This window comes from Trichechus manatus, unplaced genomic scaffold (genome assembly GCF_000243295.1).
Source record: "Trichechus manatus latirostris isolate Lorelei unplaced genomic scaffold, TriManLat1.0 scaffold00068, whole genome shotgun sequence".
Classification (NCBI taxonomy): domain Eukaryota; kingdom Metazoa; phylum Chordata; class Mammalia; order Sirenia; family Trichechidae; genus Trichechus; species Trichechus manatus.
In genome coordinates, this window is record NW_004444004.1 from 13,870,409 (window position 1) to 13,890,964 (window position 20,556).

Genomic DNA, 20,556 nt, shown 5'->3' on the forward strand with positions numbered 1-20,556 from the left:
ATATATAATGTGAAATAAGTTGACTATCAGCTGAAGATTGGAGATCTTGTTAGTTAAAGCAAGCTTTGGCAGTGCTAACACTGGTTATAATAGCATTTAATCTTGATGTTGATCACCATGACTTTTATTTATTTTGTATCCCTCTCCTAATAGCACCTGATCATGACCATGAGTAGACTTTGGGCATTTGAAGGGTAAACAGCCTAGCTCTGGACGCTAAGGTCTATGACATGTGAATTTGGGAAGCATATAATTTCATTTTATAGGCTCCAAAGCTGGTGTGTAGGAGTGAGTCACTTACTAGTGAGTGAGCCTAGCTAGCTGACTGACTGGCCGTCACCCAAATTTAGAAGTGGCTTTGTTGTTCTCTACTTGTCCTTGAGTATGTAGTGACTCTCCTACAGAAAATGATCTGGAAAAGAATGCTGTGGATGGACCAAACCAAAAACCCACTGCTGTTGAGTTGATTCCGATTCATAGCGACCCGATAACGTTTTCAAGGCTGTAAATCTCTACAGAAGCAGACGGCCACATATCTTTCTCCTGCAGAGCTGCTGGTGGTTTTGAACTGCCAACCTTTTGGTTAGCAGTCCATCACTTTAACCTCTGCGCCACCAGGGCTCCTTTGGAGGAGAAAAGAAAATAGAGTCCAAGAAAATGAATGACTTTAGTGAGAACACAGAGTTTTAGCATATATTAAGGAGTGAAATACCCAATTTAGTGGTGGTTCAGATCTACAATGTGAAAGAGTCCCCTACACGCTCTATACAGAAATAAGAAAATAAGAAAAGGCAATTAGCAAAAGTGTTCGAGTGTTCCTGCCAGTGTGAAAACTAACTTTATTGTGGTATTTATATAATCATTTATGTTCAGAAAGGGGTCGCTGAAACTGTGCAGGTATGCTCTCCTGTACTGTATGGTGACAATTATATGCTATGATTGAGTTTGCAAATTTGGGATTTTCAAGGCCTCAGGAGAGATTCTTAAAGAATGTCAAGGTCAAAGATTAGACTGGACTATGGAACATAAAATGATACTTGTGAAAAGTGTTCTTCTTAGCTCAAGTAGATACATGAGACTAAATGGGCAGCTTGTGTCCGGAGGCAAGATAAGAAGGCAAAAAGGGACAAGAGTTGGTTGAATGGACACAGGAAATCAGGGGTGGAAAGGGGGAGCATGCTGTCACAGTATAGGGAGAGCAACCAGGGTCACATAACAATGTATGTATAAATTTTTGTATGAAAGACTAACTTGAATTGTAAACCTTCACTTAAACTACAACAATAAAATAATAAATAAATAAATACCTCCTACTGTTAAAAAAAAAAAAAAAGAATGTCAAGGAACTGCTGTCCCCTGCTGTCCCTCATATTTGTTTGGTTGGTGCTTGACAGTTTCCAAAGTGCTTTCGTGTTCTCCAGCAATGTCGCTGGCAGCAGTTAGAGAAGCAGTGGGAGAGATAAGGGGTCAGCCAAACTTGGCTCCTTGTCATGGCTCTACCACTTAGTCCGTGTTGCCTCAGGTAAATTCCTTATCGTCCCCAAGTCTCTGGGTCTCCATCTGTTCCATGGGGATACGAATAATACTCTGCTCTCTTCACAGTCCTGGTTAAAGACCAAAAGAGCCAATGTGGGAATGTGTTTGAAAAGCATGTTATTGTTGTTAGTTGCCATCGAGTCGATTCCAACTCAATAAGTGGTTACTGTGGGGCTAACTCATTCATTCATTTCACAAACATTATTGAAGTCTTTTTGTGCTGAAGAGACATAGAGGCGACTAAGACGTGGTTCTTACAGGTCCCTGCGATTGAGTTCCAGCTGTACCAAGCATAGCAGAGCTGCCGAGAAAACAGACAGACGCAACCCACTGGCCACAGCTGGTGAGCAGGCATCTTTCCTCAGTCACTACCTCCCTCCTAATTCTGGCCTGGCTCTTGTTTTCTGCAGTCAAAATGAACTTGACGGCAGTAGTGGAGCCAGCCAGCTCTCTTACGAAATTTCCACTGGGTCTCAACCGGCTCAGTTTCCCCCAAGTTCTGTCCCCACATTCTGGCCCAGACAGGGAAAAAACGTAATTACAGCCAGCTGCTTACAAAAGCGAGCAGAGGGATAAAAGAAGAAGAGGGGGAAAACATTCTTGCAAATAGATCAGAATGACCTGCTATTTAACCTAATTACCTGCAAAGCCACACCCAGCCATTAAGGATCCATATTCTGTAATAGAATTTCCTGCTATGGAAATACTCACCCACGCACAGGATGTTGAAGCAGAAGCCCTGGCTGACTGACTTATTCACCAGCTGGTCGGGCAAGCTGTCAAACCCCACGTGTCCAGCCAGGGGGACAGTTCGGCAACCTTCACCCTAATTTGAAAGGGGAGGGAGGGGAGAAAATGAAAATGTGCTTAAAAGGCGTCTGGGTCTCACTCTCCATCCTAGGAAGTAACACCCACCTAAGCCCGATGTGTCATCTCTTCCCTCAGCCACTCCCCACTCCAAAGCTTGGAAATCATGGATTCCTGGGTACAGGCAACCTCTAGGCTCAATAATGAACTTCATCATAGCTCCAGATAGCGCACACTACAGAGGGGGCTTATAAGGGCAGGAGGGTGAAGTCAGGAGATGAGGGGCACAAGTTGGGTGAGATCTTGACTCAGTCACTAACAAGCTGGGTAACATCTCTGAGACTCAGTTTCCTTCGGCATCTGTCATTGTTGTTGGGTGCCGTCAAGTCGATTCCAACCCCATGTGACAGAGTAGAACTGCCCCCATAGGGTTTTCTAGGCTGTAATCTTTATGGAAGCAGATGGCCAGGTCTTTCTCCCACAGAGCAGCTGAGTGGGTTCAAACTGCCAACCTGTTTGTTAGCAGCCAAGAGCTTAACCAGTGCGCCACCAGGGCTCCTTACGCCTGTCATATGGATAATAATATTACCTATCTTACACGTGCAAACATTAACGCGCTTGGGCTGCTAACTGAAAGGTTGGTGATTCGAGTCCACCCAGAAGCATGTGATAGAAAGTTCTGGCAATCTACTTACAAAAAAATCAGCCATTGAAAACTCTAGGAGGCACAGTTCTACTCTGACACACATGGAGTCACCATGAGTCAAAACTGACTCAATGGCAACTGGTTTGGTTTGGATCTTAGAGGTGATTGGGAGAATTAAATGTACTGATAGATACAATGGTTAGCTTAGCATAATGACCGATACACACGCAAATGTTCAGTAAATATTACAAAAAGACTTTAAAAAGTAATCAGTCCTCTCTTGAGGACATTTTGGGGATCTATAAAGGTGGTAGAGGGTAGAGATTAAGAGCATAGGCTCTGAAATCAGGCAGGCCTGAATTCGAGTCCCACCTCTACCACCTTCTGGCCCTATGGCCTCATGGAAATTACTTTACTTCTCAAAGTTTCCCCATCCATAAAATCAGCAACTAGCAGTTCCTGCCTCACAGAACTGATGTGAGGATTGTATAAGACAATGTTCCTCAGGTGTTCAGCACGGTGCCTTGCATGTAGTAAGCATTCAATCAACAGTTGCGGTTGTTATTAGTTGTCGTGGAGTCGACCCCTGACTCATGGTGACCCGCATGCCCAGTGGGATCAGACCTTTGTGATCCATAGGGTTTTCATTCGCTGATTTTTCAGAAGTAGATCACCAGACCTTTCTTCCTAAGTCCATCTTAGTCTGCAAGCTCCGCTGAAACCTGTTCAGCATCATAGCAACACACAAGCCTCCACTGACAGACGGGTGGTGGCTGCACTTGAGGCACGTTGGCTGAGAATCGAACAGCTGTTGTTAGGTGCCGTCAAGTCAGTTCCGACTCGTAGCAACCCTGTGTACAACAGAACGAAACACTGCCTGGTCCTTTGCCATGCTCAGGATCGTTGTTAGGCTTGAGCCCATCATTATTATTGCACTGTGAGGTGATCCTTCCACTCAGACCTCCGAACTGACACTTAATGACATGGAATACTTGTGGCTCCCTCTAGCTAAGAGAGCTGCTGCCATGCTTCCTCTGGTTCCCTTGATTCCATAGGGGTCAGCCAAGCCACTCCCAGCCCTGGAAAGCACAGGGCCTTTGCTTTGCCTGCAAGGTCCCAAAGCTTCTTTTTGTTAATGGCTTCACAAAACAGTGATCGTCTCAAATTGGGGCAGGCTTCCAAGGAGCTGGAGGGGAGGACAAAAGGGGCCTGCATGTACTCAAGACACTTGCCAACTGCCAACCTCCATGGGGCGAGGAAAGGAGAAGGGAAGCTGGAGACAACAGAGCTAGACATGAGGAGTGGACTATGAAATGAGTGAGGGTTTCTGTTGGGTGGGGCGGCACCAAGAATTCCGTAGTCATTGCCAAGAGCAATCCAAGAAGGGCATGGTTAGTGCCAGGAGGCCTAAGCCAATATCCTCAGGCTGAGCTTCCACTGGACTGGATCCGCTTTTCGACTATGTCCATAATAAGGGTACACTTTGACACTAAAGGGACTAGGGTGGGGTGGCGGGGAGCCTCTCAGCAGCTGACAGAACTCGTTCCCAGATAGCCTCTTCACCCAGCTTGGGATCCCACTCCCAATGGCGTCATCCAATCCTCCAAGAATGACAGGGCTGGTGTTGGCGACTGCCATCTGGCAAGTTCATTACCCTCACACATCTCCCGCCCACACTCCCAGTGCAGCATTCTTGACAGACGGCCGTATGCCATCCTTCAGTCAGGGCACCTGAAGACAGCTGAGTTTCATGAGTGGTCCACATCACTCAGGGCTTTGTTTTACACCTACCCCCTCTCCCTCTTTTCCCTTCTTCTTTTTATTAAAGCAAGCAAAGTAAGATGCAAGATTCTCACTGATGGTTCTTGGTCCTCACCATTGCAGAGGAGACGGGCACTTAAGAGCCAATATGCTTTCTCAGTGGAGCCTCCTACGGAAATTAGGATGGACCCAGGGTTGAGGCTTCCTGAGCCACATTTTATCGCCCCTGCTGTCTCTTCCTGTCTCCAAATTCAGCAACATGAAACTTCAAGTGCTCCAAAGCCTCTGACCCAAGTGCCAAAGGAGAGGAAAGGGAATTTTCAAACTGAAGACGGTGGAGGGCAGCGGGGAGCGCTCCACATCTTATTCTTACTTCAGTGTCAGAAACTTACCAAGCACCTCCCATGTGCCCACCATTCTCTCCTACCTAGTACAGTGCTGTTGTTGTTGTCAGCTGCCATCGAGTCAGCCTCTGACTCATGGTTACCCTATGCACAATGGGATCACACCACTGTGATCCCTGGGGTTTCCACTGGCTGATTTTGGGAAGTGATTGCCAGGCCTTCCTTCCTTCCTAGTCCATCTTAGTCTGGAAGCTCCGCTGAAACCTGTTTAGGATTGTAGACAGGTGGTAGCTGTGCATGAGGTGCATTGGTCAGGAATCAAACATGGGTTTCCCACATGGAAGGCGAGAATTCCATCACTGAACCACCATTGCCCTCATCACAGTGCTGTAAAGCGCCCTAAATAGCAGGCTTTATTCCCTAGGCAAGGGGGTTTAGGGGATTTTGAGTATTTTGAGAGGGGACGGCCAGGATAAGGTGGTGTTTTAGAAGGATCATTCCAGCTTCAGGATGCTTGATTTATTGGTGGAAAGAGAGACTAGGGGCAGAATGACATCCAGGCACTGTGACAATAAATGCTGGTTGAAGTGAAATGACCTGACTTGGGACAGGTAATGGAGGAACAAATTGGAGAGACCTCCTAAAGAAGGGATGGGACTCAGTGAGTGATTGGGTAGACGGGGTGAGGGTGCAATCAAAGCCGACTGCACCATGGATAGGAAGAAGGAAGCCAGGAAAGGGAGCTTATTTAGCGGGGAAGTTGAGGAGTTTGGTTTTAAATAAGCTTTTACTAAAAAGGAGTCCCTGGTTGGCACAAACGGCTAACTGTTACACTACTAACTGAAAGGCTGGTGCTTCAAACTCACCCAGAAGCACCTTGGAAGAAAGCCCTGGCCATCTACTTCCAAAAGGTCACAGCCATGAAAGCCCTATGGTGCACAGTTCTAGTCTGCAACGCATGGGGTTGCTGTGAGTTGGAATTCACTCAAAGGCAACTGGTTTGGTTTTTTGTTTTGCACATTACTTAAAAAATTGCACTTATCAGGTTTTTATTTTATAAAAATAATCAGTGTTCACTGTATAAATTTTGGAACATATGGAAAATTATAAGGGAGAAAATAAAAATCACCCATAATATTACTTGCAGAGATAATTACTCTTAATATTTATATGTATTTCCCTCCAGTCTATATACTTTTTAAAATAAAATAGGTATATTCCTGTATATCCCTTTTCATAACCTGAATTTACACTTAATACTTACATTTTGAGTAATTAGGTATACTTCTAAAACAAGTTTATTGGCCACATAGCATTCCATTGTAGAAATTTACAATATTTTCCTAACCAATCCTCTACTGCTAGACATATCCAATGTTTCAACATCTTAAGTAACAACTCTTGTTTGTAAATGTTTGCATATATCTCTGATTATTTCCTTAAGATAAATTCCTATAATTAAAGCCTGCTGGGTCCAAGGACATACACATTTGATTTAAAGACTTTGGTGTGAATTGCGTCGTTGTTCGGTGCCGTCGAGCTGGTTCCAACTCATAGTGACCCTATGTACAACAGAACAAAACACTGCCTGGTCCTGCACCATCCTCACAATGGTTGCTATGTTTGAGCCCATCATTGCAGTCACTGTGTCAATCCATCTCGTCGAGGGTCTTCCTCTTTTTCAGTGTCCCTCTCTCTAGTTTACCAAGCATGATGTCTTTCTCCAGGGACTGGTCCTTCCTGATAACGTGTCCGAAGTACGTGAGAGGAAATCTCAGCATCCTTGCTTCTAAGGAGCATTCTGGCTGTACTTCTTCCAAAACAGACTTGTTAAGTTCTTCTGGCAGTCCATGGTATATTCAATATTCTTCATCAACACCATAATTCAAAGGCATCAATTCTTCTTTGCTCTCCCTTATTCGTTGTCCAGCTTTCACATGCATATGAGGTGACTGAAAACACCGTGGCTTGGGTCAGGTGCACCTTAGTCCTCAAAGTGACATCTTTGCTTTTGAACACTTTAAAGAGATCTTTTGCAGCAGATTTGCCCAGTGCAGTATGTCGTTTGATTTCTTGACTGCTGCTTCCATGGGAGTTGATCCAAGTAAAATGAAATCCTTGACAACTTCAATCTTTTGTCCATTTATCATGACGTTGCCTATTGGTCCACTTGTGAGAATTTTTGGTACACAGACTTTGTTACACAATGACATATCGTTCAACATAAAATAGTACAAATTTATGTTTCTACTACCAGTATGAAAGTGACTGTTTACCCATATTTATACCAATACTGAGATTCATAGGCTTTTTAAACCATTGTAATCATTGAAAACTGGCATCATATTTAATTCGCATTTTTCTACTTATAGGGAGCTTTTTCCCCCACAGTTCAACTGTATATGTGTATTGTGTATGTATATGTGAGTTGCCTATTCCTGTCTTTTTTAAAAAATGGGTGTTTGTCTTTTTCTTCTGGATTTGTAAAAACATTTTATATATTAAAGAAAATAACATAATTTTGATTTTGTGGTGAGCTATACAGGAGAAGAAGAAATCCAGTCAGTAGTTAGCAATATGGGAATTGTAGGCTCAGGGAAAACTCAGAATGGAGATATAAATTTAGGAGTGAAAGGTATGACACTGGATGCATTCTTCAAGACGCAGTATCAATAGAGAAAAGCAAAGGACTAAGTGCAGGAAATGCCTACAAGTAAGGAATGGGAGCCCTGGTGGCTCAGTGGTTAAGTGCTTAGCTGCTAACTGAAAGGTCAGCGATTCAAACCCACCAGGCATTCCACAGGAGAAAGATGTGGCAGTCTGCTTCCATAAAGATTACGGCCTTGGAAACCCTACAGGGCAGTTCTATTCCATCCTTTCGGGTTACTATAAGTCGGGATCGACTCTACGGCAATGGGTTAAGAAATGGGGAAAGATTCTGCCAAGAGGGGAAAAAGATCAGAAAAGTAGGAGAATATCCAATAGTTTTCCACCATCAGAGCCCAAGGGAGAAGTCAAGAGGAATTACAGAGGGCCACTGGTGACTTCCAGAACTCTTATTTCTTTTGTATCTACCCAGTGTCTGATACACCTACATCGACTGACATGTTTGGAGACTAGGAGACACGAGATCTGGTTACTGGGTTTTTCTTGCTAATCAAAATTTATCTTTCAAGCAGCAAACTTTTTTCTCAACCTTGTACTAGAGAAAGCTTCAAAGGCTCTGTTTGTATAGTTCCTGCTTTAGGAAATCCTGTCTAGCGAGCACCATTCACTCATGCTTTGATAAATCTTACATGATGTCAAGGTCGTCATTATGAATAACAGTCCTCATTGTTCAGAGCTAAAGGCGTAGAGGGAAAAAAAGGACAAGATATTGCACAGAATGTACACTGACCCCAGGACAGCCTCTGGAAGTTTCTTCCCTCCTCCCTCACTAAATCCCTGGTATGTTATCTTGTTTCTCTTTCTCTTTAAAGTGGCCTAATTAATTGAGGTCCTCATTACTTTGAATGCAGATCATTGAATGTTCCCTGCACTACAGCATGCTCAAGAGGACATGGACCTGGCAACTTGGCCCAGCATGTCCAACCCTAAAACCGCAAGTTGCCATCTTGAGTAGCAGGTGGTGCCGTGTTTGAGGCTTGACCTGAGATGCTAGAAAGGCCACACTCACCAAAATTTTTAACTGCCCATTTCCTATAACCCTGCAACCCTCTCTAGGAATCTACTCTACAGAAACTCACATATCTGTACAAAGATCTATGTATGAGGAAATTCATTACAGCATTTTTTATAATACTAAAAAACTGGAAACAACTGATATGTCAATACGAAAATACTATATGGCAATAGGAAAATATTAAGTTGTGGTACATGCATATTCTGGAATATTCTGCAGCCATTAAGAAGAATGCAGTAGATTTATGTGTACTGATGTGACTATCTCCAAGACATGTTATAATGTAGAAAAAAGAAGTTATAGAACAATAGGCACAGTATAGAGCCCGTATATGCAAAAAAGGTCTATGTATGTGTATTTGCACATAAATGTATGTGAGTGCATAGAAAGGGGCATGAAAAGATATCCACCAAACTAAGAACTGTGGCTACCTCAGGGGAGAGGAATGGAAATAGGGGCTTAGTCGGGGTGGGAGGGGGTAGTCAGTATGCTTCTGTATTGTTTGATTCTTTTACAGCATGAATGTATTCACGTATTAGCTGTGCAATTTAAAAATGTTTTTAATATAAGAAACGAGATTTCTTACTCAGCTTTGCAGCAGGGGTAATTAGAATGCAAGAGTCTGAGAGAAGCTAAAAGGAAGGCGAAATGAAAGAGTGCTCCTGAGAATTGGGAGAGCCCCCACGCCCCTCCCCAATTACATTTCCTGTTTTCTCCTCATCTGCAGTCACCTGCGGTTTTGAAATACGTTATACCACATTTCATATCACAAGCAGAAACACTGCTCTCTTTCTCTTCCGCCTCCTCCCCTGAGGACACAACAATTTCGTTTTTAATTGAATATTCGTAAGGTTCGTGTTTGAGTTACGGTGGTTCCAGCTGTGACTCTCTTTCTCCCATTGTCGTTATTCTGAAAATAAAGAGTCCCCTAAGCACCCAAGTAAGCAAACCCTGCCTCCCCTCCCCCTCCCTCCCTTGTCCAACCTTTGTGGTAATAGTAAGCAAACAGTATTTGAGGCATCTGCATCAGTCAAGAATTTCTTGCCTCCATCAAACACTAGGATGGCTAAGTTGGTAGCTGTCATTCTGAAGGACGAGCCCGAAGGAAAAAGTTTGGAACTCATTGCCCATGACTGGTCTTTCCCCAAACTTTCTCCTCTGGCCTTTTGCAACAAAATGCTTGGAAAGGACCAAAACACTGAACTAGGATAACCTTCAGCAGCCTCGTCAGTCACTTCTGGTGGACCCAGTCTCACACCTTCCCTTTCTCCATCCCCAGCCCTGAATACTGATCTCTGACAGGCCCTGCAAACCTTCAAAACGATCAAAATCAATTAATCAGTCCAATGATGCACAATGGAATATTAAGTAGCAGATGAAAATGTTTTCTAGGAATATTAAATGCCATGGGAAAATGCTCCCTGTAAGCAAGGGGAGAAAAAACCCTGTACATACAGGATTATCCCAATGATGGGCTAAAAAGTATATATGCATTTTTTTAAAAAAATGCAAGAATATACACCAAAATGATGACAGCGGTTACTTTTGGGTGGAGGGGTTGTACGTGATGTTGCTTTTCTGTGTTTTTCAAGTTTTCTACAGTAGGCATGTTTTATGTTTGTAATAAAAAGAAGTATTTTCTTTTTAATAATACTTTCCTAGGCAGCAAAATGGCTTTAGATATTTTTTAAAAATCTTCAGCTACAACCAAAAAACATGCTTTACACACAGAAACCAGAAAATTTAGCTAATCAGAGTACTCGGCTTTTGGGTGTTTGGCTTATGTTATATTAAAAAATATATTTTACCAATAATACAATAAAACCCTAATATAAATGGAGTCTCTGGGTGGTGCAAACAGTTAACACGCTCAGCTGCTAATGGAAAAGTTGGAGGTTCAAGTCCACCCAGAAGCACCACAGAAGAAAGGCCTAGTGATCTGCTTCCAAAAGGTCACAGCCACTGAAAACCCTAAGGAACATAGTTTTACTCTGATACACATGGGGTCGCCATGAGTCAGAATGGACTTGATGGCAACTGGTTTTTGTTGGTTTATCGTATAACTAATTTTACAGATTCATGTGAACCAGAAGTCAAATCATATATCCTGAAAGACATAGTAAAAAAATCGCGATGAAACAATCAGAATGCTGGCCCCATCTGGTACCTCCAATATTGTCAGAGGAGTGGATGGATGCTACTGCATTATCAGACATAAGAATCACAAAGGCACTGATAAGTTCCCAGAGGTTAAAAAAAAAAAAACAACGCACCCAACCAACACGTCAAACATCAGGATTTCCCTAGTGCCAATTAACCCAGGCTGACAGGAAACAGAGTAGTTCCAATGCCCTGTACCGAGAGAGATATTTGGGTCCGTTTCCAAAGAGAGGAGCCCCTGCGTGGTGCAAACGGTTAATGCACTCAGCTGCTTATCAAAAGGTTGGCAGTGAGTCCACCCAGAGGTGCCTTGGAAGAAAGGTGTGGCAATCTACTTCTGAAAAATCAGTCATTGAAAACCCTATGGAGTGCAGTTCTACTCTGACATACATGGGGTCGCCATGAGTCAGAATCGACTCAATGGCAACTTTTTTTTTTAATAGTTCCAAGGAGAGATAAGGCCTGCAAAAGTGACAGCACCCGAAGGGGCCTCAGAAATGCCCTTCAGTAGGAGAGAAACTTAGGGGACCCTATCCTTACCAAAGAGAAGGAAGACCCATTTTTGGCAAATCCAGTAGATAAAAATCTGGATTTTAATATACCAGATAAACTCTACGGTGGCTTTTCATTCGATAAAAGGCTTCACAGCAGGATTCCATTAAATAGCCAGCTCTCCTGTTGCATTTAAAATGGGATTCAATAGACGAAAATTCAGCTCTCAGGTACCCTTATAGGAACACACTGGCCATATACACCTACAAGGATAGACAGTATCTGAAGGTTGCTGCTATTCCACTTACAGGCACCCTGCTGAGCTAAAAGCACAGACTTGCCTTCTCTACAACTCTCTCCACCCAGCTCAGGGAGTTTAAGCAGGGAAAGGGTGGAGTTCAATACTGCCACCCCACTCGGAAGCAGCAGCAGGCAAGGACCTAAAAGAAATTAGGCTGGAGAACAAGGAAAACATAAGAACCGTGTAATGTTAGAGCTGGAAACACCTTTAAAGATCACCTAATCCAACCTGCTCGTTTTACAAAAGGGGAAACAGACTGAGAGACAGGAAGTGACTTTTCTCCAGTCACACAGTCATTTAGTGGCAGAGAGTGGTGCTAGGACCTAGGCCCCTGACAACCAGACTGCCACTCTCAAATGGAAAATTTGACTCAAGTGGCAGATATACTTCTTTCTGCTGCTAAAATTCCAGGACATCAGGCTTGTAGCGATGCTCATCAGAGGCAGAAGGGTCAGGGTATACCATCCAAAACCGTGTAGGCTCAGCAAGGCGGCTCGGGCCCACAGAAGGCAAATGAGGCAGTGGATGCCCTGAAGAGGCTTGGGTTCCCGTCTCCTTCACTCTCCCACTTCTCTCTCCCATCTCCCTCTTTACTGACTCTACCCTAGGCCTGGGCCTGGCCACTCCCTAGCTCTGCTCAAGAGCCCTGGGGCTAATGGGCCCACCTAACCCGTTGGCACACTGGTAAAAGCGCTAGGCTGCTAACCGAAATGTCTGTGGTCTGAACCCACCAGCTGCTCTGTGGAAGAAAGATATGGCACTCTGCTTCCTTAAAGATTACAGCCTTGGGACTAGAAGGCAGAAGGGGACAGGAAAACTGGTGATAGGGAACCCAAGGTTGAGTAAAGATATTGTTGATGTGTTGTGAGATTGTTAACCATTGTCATAGGGCAACATTTGTAGTAACTGTTTAATGAGAAACCATTTTGTTCTGTAAACCTTCATCTAAAGTGAGAATAGCAGCACAACTGGAAGAACATAATGGATGTCACCGAACTGTGCATGTAGAAATTTTTGAAGTGGTGTATCTTTGGCTATGTATATTTTCACCAAAAATAAATAAATAAATAAAAGGTTGAGAAGGGAGAGGGTTGACATGTCGTAGGGTTGTTAACCAATGTCATAAAACAATATGTGCACTGACTGTTTAATGAGAAACTGTTTGTTCTGTAAGCCTTCACCTGAAGTACAATAAAAAAAAACTTTTTTAAAAAGACCAGATTTACGGGCCTGACAGATTGGAGAAACCCTGAGGGTATGGCCCCCGGACACCCTTTTACCTCAGTGGTGAAGCCCCTCCCCAAGTTCACCGTTCAGCTGGGGACTGGACGGCCTCATAAAACAAAACAGGACTAATGAGGCACAGCAGTCCAGGGACAAGGACTAGAAGGCAGGAAGGGACAGGAAAGCTGTTGTTAGGGAACCCAAGGTTGAGAAGGGACAGTGTTGACATGTCGTGGGGTTGTTAACCATTGTCATAGGGCAATATGTGTACTAACTGTTTAATGAGAAACTATTAGTTCTGCAAACCATCTAAGGTACAAAAAAAAAATTATCTCTGTGAGATCAACTTGACAACAGCAACTCGAAAGGTTTCGTGGGAAGCCTAGGGGATAGTGAGTTGAAGATAATGGTGATGGAATAATTTGGAAAAGGTTAGTGAGAATAGCAGCACAACTGGAAGAATGTAATTGATGTCACTGAATTGTACACGTAGAAACTTTCGAAATGGTGTAACTTTGGCTATGTATATTTTCTCAAAAAAAAGGTTCTCAAGGTCGAGAAGGGAGAGTGTTGACATGTCGTGGGGTTGTTAACCAATGTCATAAAACAATATGTGTGCTGACTGTTTAATGAGAAACTATTTGTTCTGTAAACCTTCACCTAAAGTACAATAAAAAAAATCTTAAAACAAAAGTCTGATACTTAAAAAAAAAAAAAGATTACAACCTTGGAAACCCTATGGGGCAGTTCTACTCTGTCCTATAGGGTCGCTATGAGTTGGAATCAACTGCACAGCAGTGGGTTTTAACCCATCAGGTTGGAATCTAGATAAAATACCTCCACCTCAGGCTAGGGGCAACCCCTGCTTAGAGTGAGTCAACTTTCCCACAAAAGTTTGAAAAATTTTCCTCAAGCTAGGCTATTTAAACAGTGTTTCTAGGTGTTCTGGCTATTGTTATCTCTATTCTGCTCAAAAAAAAAAAAAAAGGTTTACCCACAGGCCTCTGGGTGACTACCCAACTGCCCTCTAGGGAGCCTGAATTTGCCTCTGCCTCCATCTGGTCTCGTTTAATGCGGATCTGAAAAAAAAAAAAAAAAAAAAAAACAAAAAAAAAACACCCCAGTTCCTGCTTCAGAGCCAGTGTTCAGAGCTGGGGGCCTCTGCCATAGAAGGAAACCCAACACTACCTCACAGCTCATCAGGGCTGTGAAAGCAGAGGTCTGCTCCTGTTACCCCAGGGCCTTCATTAGGGGTCAGAGAGGGCCCTGACAGGACAAGAAACCAGCGCTCTGAGTCCTGTCCCTGAGAAGGCCTGCAAATCTTTTCCCCAGTCACCTTTAAGCGAGTGGAACGGACGACCGGGCCGGCTGAGAGAACACTGCATAATTCAGCAGATGGCTGCCTCTAATGAGAAGACACTGAAGAACAGGATAACATTATTTCTCCCCCTCCTGAGCATGTGGCCTCCTTCCTTTGCGCAGGCAGCAGAGAAACCCACGATTTCAAATCCCAGCAGCAGAAGCCTCGTCCTGCCAAACTGAGGAGGAAGGGTCTGTGTTTCTAATTCATGCTGCTCCCCCTCCAGTTGTTACTTAAAATAATCCATCATTACATGGCTGGTGGCTCCGAGAGTTTTATTTAAAGCAATATGGGAAAAAGAAAAAGAAAAAGAAAACCCACACAGCCCGTGACTACACTATCTTGGATTTCATCTGAGAATCTTCTTCACATCCCAGAGCCTCCAGAGCACCCAAGTATCCTTTTCCCTGACCCCTATGGGTGTGCTGGGGGACGGGTGCAGAGGGAAGACGGGTAAGAGGGACTGTGGCAGAATTTTTATTTCTTAGAAACATCATGAAAAGGCCAGGGTTTGACAAATTAAAACCAGAATGAATCTGTGCCATCTGATAGGTGTTTCACTGTTACATCTGCTGACCAGCAATAACACTTTGGACTAAGTCACTTGGTCTCTCTGCACCCATAAAACGAAGAGAAAAATCATACTTGTCCAGGAAGCTCTTTGGGAAAATAAAATCATACGGCTGGAAGCATTTTGAGATCACTGAAATAAACATGTTACATTTATCCACAGGGTTTTCAAGGCTATGACCTTTTGGAAGCCAGGCCTTTCTTCCAAGGCACCTCTGGGTGAGTTTGAACCACCAACATTTAGGTTAGTAGTCAGCGCTTAACCATTTGCACCACCCACAGTCTCCCATGCAACTAAAAGCCCATCTCAATTGTTCATGCTAACAATAAACCACGGTTCTGATAATACAGAAACCCAGGTAAGTCCAGAAATCAGTCCTATTTAGTTTTGGAATACTTTTTTCCAGAGGATTCATCTTCCTAATTAGTTTTGCTCAGGCTAGTGCAACGGGTTTGCTCCCTTACAGCACACAAAGGGAGGGGCCGTGCTGGGTAACAAAGCCAGCAATTAATAGAAAATTTACAGCAGGGACTTCACAAAGTAAATCCATGCACCTGACTGCAGATCAAAATCTCATTATACTATACAGACTAATCTCTCTGCTGTAATGCAGTTTTGTAATAATAACACTGCTAACAATCACATTTCCAGGATTTACGATGTAAAGAGGAAACAGGGCTTATTTCTGCCTCGCATCTGGAAGGTCTGAGAGGGCAGAGTTCCTGCATGCCTTGGCCACCACAATATCCCCAGAATCTGGCACAGGGCCTGGCAGAGTCCGTGCCTAATAAATATATGTTGGAGGAATGAATGAAAATAAAAGTGGTGAATTAGCAAATGAAATGTTCCCAACCCAGTAGCAGAAGTGAGTTCTCACCCATCTTCACACCTACCCTTTTCCTATTTGAAGCCCTCAGGAAGGCTTTCCTGACACCCACTACCCCCATCCACTGCTGGATTAGGTCCCCTTGTAATGCGCTCTCATAGTAGACAGTAATTCTCCTTTACAGCACTTATCGCAATTATATAGTTATTTGTGTCTGCCTCCACCACTAGACTGTAAACTCCTTGATGGAAGGGACCATGTGCATTTGGGAAACATTGTAATTTTTCCCCAACTTCTTATTTTGAAAACTTTCAAACACACAGAAAAGTTTGAAAATAGTATAATGATCACCCATATACTCTCCAGTGCTGTATCCCCAGTAGATGTGTGGATGAATATTGGGGTTTTGTTTTCCCTGCTTTGGGATATAGGGATCGCTGAATCAGGGAGCTTCAAGGGGAACTCAGAGGGTAACTGCCATATACTAGCAAGACCAGAATGCAACAGCAATCCTCTCCCCACCTGTAGTCTGGTACCTGGAGCACTTGCAAGTTCTGCTCATGCAAAGTTCCTTGTAGGGCAAAGCTAGCCCATGCAAGTTCTTTCATTAGGGAGAAAGAGCATTACCTGGATTGCCACTGGAGAAAGCATCTTTGTTCACCAGGTGAAATTGGGTAAAGCCAGAATCAGACTTTCTTTCTGTGGGCCAGCACTTACAGACTGTACCCTAAAATGCAACACTGAAAGGAACAGCTGAGTGCAAGAGCCAGGAGATGCAGCATCTGGGCCTGCACTGTGCCTCACTAGCTTACCTTGAACAAGTCATGTAAACTCCCTGAGTGTATATTAATAGCAGCCCAAGCTACCTCATGGCGGGGAAGGAGGTGGGGAAGGGGTTTTCCCAAGAATCTTCTATAGTTTTCTGGTTATTTCATAGTGTCCACAATTTATCTCTCCAACTAGACCATAAGCTTGAAAGCTAGGAACTGGGTCTTCTACTTTTTTTTTTTTTTTTTGGTAGAGTTGACAAAGGTTAGCCAAAGTGCTGGACACATATCAGTCAATTAAACAAACACTCATGGACACAATGTAGAAATAACTTAGTCATACAGAATTCTTTGTGGTGTTCATTCAAATAGGATTGTATTATGTTCAGTTCAAGAGCTGAACTTCCAAGTTGCACGCATGCCTGCTGTGGATTGAATTGTGTCCCCCCAAAATATGTGTTGTAAATCCTAACCCCTATATCTGTGGTGGGGCAGTTCTACTCCGTCCTATAGGGTTGCTATCATTTGGAATCAACTCCACGGCAACAGGTTTGGTTTTGGGTTTTTTTAAACCTGTGGTTTATAATCCCATTTGGGAGTGGGTTTTTTTTGTTATGTTAATTAATAGGATTAGTGTAGGATGTGTCTTAAAATCAATCTCTTGAGATACAAAAGAGATTAAACAAGCAAGCAGAGAGCAGAGATGGGGGAAGAGAGATGCCAAGCCACATGAAGATCGCCCAGGAGCAGAAGAAGCTCAGAAGAGACAAGGACCTTCCTCCAGAGCCAGCAGAGAAGAAGCCTTCCCCTAGAGTCAGCGCCCTAAATTCGGAAGTCTAACCTCCTATACTGTGAGGAAATAAATTTCTATTTGTTAAAGCCACCCACTTGTGGTATTTCTATTATAGCAGCAGCACTAGATAACTAAGACAATGCCCAAATATAGGCCCTGCTCAACAATTCTAAGTCCTGTTTTAGTCACTAATATCACCTTACTAGCCATAGTGATCCTCAGCTGACTCTGGAAAGGGCACCCGTGCCACACACACAAACATACCAGGGCACTACTCACATGCATAGCACCATGTCTCAGAGATCATTAAAAAGAACTAAGCTAGGCACACTTAGGTTTATTCTCTACTCTTCTCTACCCAAACCCTGGGTGCATGTTCCTTAAAAGAAACAAGCAGCAACCAGACATCCAAGGTCTCTTGAGTCAATTTCATCTTTCCCCGGTGAATTACAACTTCATGCAGACACAAAGGAGAGCAGAGACAAACGACACATAAACAAGAGCTTCACTGGTTGGGGGGAGGGGGGCATGTAGAGTGACGTCAGTTTTCCCAGAAACCCACTTATCACGATAACAAGGTCTCAAGTGCTTGGGCTGCTCTTTCAGCTTTAGAATCTGGCATACAATTATGTTCTTCATCATACAGAATGGCAAGTCCAGCCAGACCAAAGTGGAACCGAGTGGCCCTAACTGCCCCCTCCATCTGCAGAACAAAGGAGACTGTCTGAGTTGTGCCTGAGGTGAAACACAACCTTCTGGAATCTTCCCCCTTGCAACATCTGTCTTGCAATCCTATTCCAGGCAAGAGGGACCTGGTGAGAAAGTCTGGATGGATCGATGAAAATTCATTAGCTGACAAGAAAAATCATTTGTGTCATTTTTGGTCACTAAGAATGGAACAAGAGTAATCTAGAAGACTAATTCCTGTACTTAAGCTATGCCATCTCTAAAATGCAGGTAACTGGAAGCAGAAAAGCACTCTGGGAGTCCTCAAAACACTAAAGCAATAAGTATTACAGGGCCGATCTTGGCCAGGGAGGGTGGGGAGAATTTTCTCAAATTCCATTATCACAGAGAATTGTCTCCTACCTACTCCTGGTCCTTCCACATCATGACTCTGTACTGGGGGCTGTTAGGGGTGGGGGAGGTTTCAAAGAAATGACCCTGCCCTTCTAAACAGGAACAAGAGGGTGGAAGGAATTCATACATATCCGGTAGAGATAACACTACTAGATTATGGATTCAGGTTTTGAAAGCAAATCAATTTTAATTACATCAAATACCTAGAGGCTATGGATATATTTATACACACACACAGGAATTGTACTGCATGGACCCTTTCCCTAAAGAAACAAGCCACAAGGTTAAAAATTTTTTTTCTGTGCTTCAGAGATGTTCATCAAGTAGTATTTGGTGTCACAGGATTTGACCTACCTCTATCTCACTCTCCTCCCTCCCGTTAGGGCTGGTAATTGTGCGCCTCTTAAAATCCCAAACAGTTAATCATGGATAGAAAGGCTATACCCTCAAATGGAGTCATCCCCTCCCTTTAGACAAAACTTCTGGTCTAAAAAAACAAACATGCAGCCTCAGGTCTCTTCAATGTGAACTCTTTGCACATCCCAGGCTGGAAAACTTCAGTTTTTTAAATGAAGATTTTTTTCCAGAGTCGGTTGCCAACATAAAGAGAGACAGCCCTCCCTGATTTTGCTAGCGTCGCACTTATTTTCCTGTGTCCGCGTAGAAAGAGGCCAGCTCCACAGGTTTTGGCACAGCAGCCCAGTTACACTGAACACGCACCAGAGACAAGCCCCCAGAGGCCCGCAAAACCCCAATCAGGTGCTCAGAAAAATGCCAAAATACCCACTCAGCCACCTACAGGCCTGCCAACTGCACCCCACCCGACACACAAACGGGACCCAGAGGCACACAGCACAAGCAGAGAGGCGTCCGGAAGCACGGACACACACCATGGAGGGGAGCACGCAAATACACACTCAGAGAAATAGGCGGACTCATCTAGGGTCACAGAAAGATCCCGGGCGCCGTCGCTCTCCCGGGAAGGCACAAGAGCGAGCGCGTGCATACACACCGCGCGCGCGCGCGCGCGCGCGCACACACACACACACACACACACACACACACACACAGACGCAGTCACATATGTAATGCATATGGAGAAACCCTAGACCAGCCAGTCACCTCCTCGACCCCCACGCCACTCACCGCCTCCTGCCCCAGGCTAACCCCAGCCGGGTGCCCCTCTCCTGGAGGAGGCCCAGGTCTGGGTGGGCAGCTGTGCGCAAGAGCGCGGTTCAGAGGTCTGAGGAAGCCAGGCCAGGGGGCCAGGGCCCTGGAGGGCTCGGTGGCTCGTGAGGCCATTCATTCGGCAACGCCCCAGCAGCGGGGCCGCTGCTGCAGCGAGGGAGGCGGCGGTGGCGACTGCGGCTCCTAGCGCGATGCTAGTCCCGCCGCCCGCCCGCAGTCTTGCCAACCCCCCACCTGCCCACCACCACCGGGCTCGGAGACAGGCTGAGGGACGGAGCCGCTGACCCCGGCGGCAACAGTCCCGCCTGGCCTCGGCTCCTGGGTGCTGCCCACTGCCCTGCTCGCGGCGGCGGTGGCGGAGGCCGGGTCTCCGCGGCCCTGCCCAGGCCCCTTGCCCCTGCCCTGGCCCCCAAGCCCCGCACTTACCACCTGGCGAGCTATGTCGGTGGCTGCCATCGCTCCTGCGTCCGCCAGGGCTGCCACCGGCGCCGCCGCAACGGGAGCTACCGCACAGGAAACAGCAGAGCTGCTCCGACAAAGAGAAAGTGTTACACTTCGGGCGCGACCAACTCCGGGGAGGGAGGGAGGCGCCAGGGAGGGGCCCCACGCCGCCGCTCCAGACCCAGCCTTCCCTCGATCGCCCACCCCCTAGAAGGAGGGGGTAGGAGGGGTGGATTGGGGGTGCCGCCCCTCTTCCCAAAGCCGAGTCCCGGTTCTCCCTGCAGCCCCCGGCGCAGGCCTTGGCGAAGGGGAGCGGGGGCTCCCCTCGGTGACCACGTCCTCTGCCCCCCCCGCCGCTGGACTCCGTGGTACATCCCGACCTCTGCGAATTGTCACACCCCCTGCTCTCGCCTTACATCCCAGAGTCCCCAGACCCCGGGGGCTGCGAGAGAGCCCCTGACCTTGCCCCCTCTGCGCTCCGCTGGGCGGCTGAGCTCCGCAGTCATCCGTTCCCCCCTCCCCGCACCCGCATTCACTCTGCCTCCCCGCCGAGCGCTCAGGGTGCTGGCATGGGGCG

General features: G+C 45.4%; 1 protein-coding gene across 5 annotated transcripts in view; it reads right to left on the reverse strand.

Moving 5' to 3' along the window:
- Window positions 1-20,255, reverse strand: part of SEPTIN6 (septin 6) — an 81,513-nt gene extending 61,258 nt beyond the window's left edge. For 4 of the 5 annotated variants that reach the window (XM_023734496.1, XM_023734497.1, XM_004379825.2 and 1 more), the window contains exons 1-2: window positions 19,965-20,255; window positions 2,248-2,362 (exon numbers count right to left, since the gene is read on the reverse strand). In XM_023734496.1, the coding sequence (XP_023590264.1) occupies window positions 2,248-2,362; window positions 19,965-19,994 (145 nt within the window). In that variant the 5' untranslated portion in view covers window positions 19,995-20,255. Of the gene's footprint in view, window positions 1-2,247; window positions 2,363-14,389; window positions 14,470-19,964 lie in introns of those variants that run through there. The other variant, XM_023734498.1, reaches the window with a different exon arrangement.
- Between the last annotated feature and the right edge of the window lie 301 nt (window positions 20,256-20,556).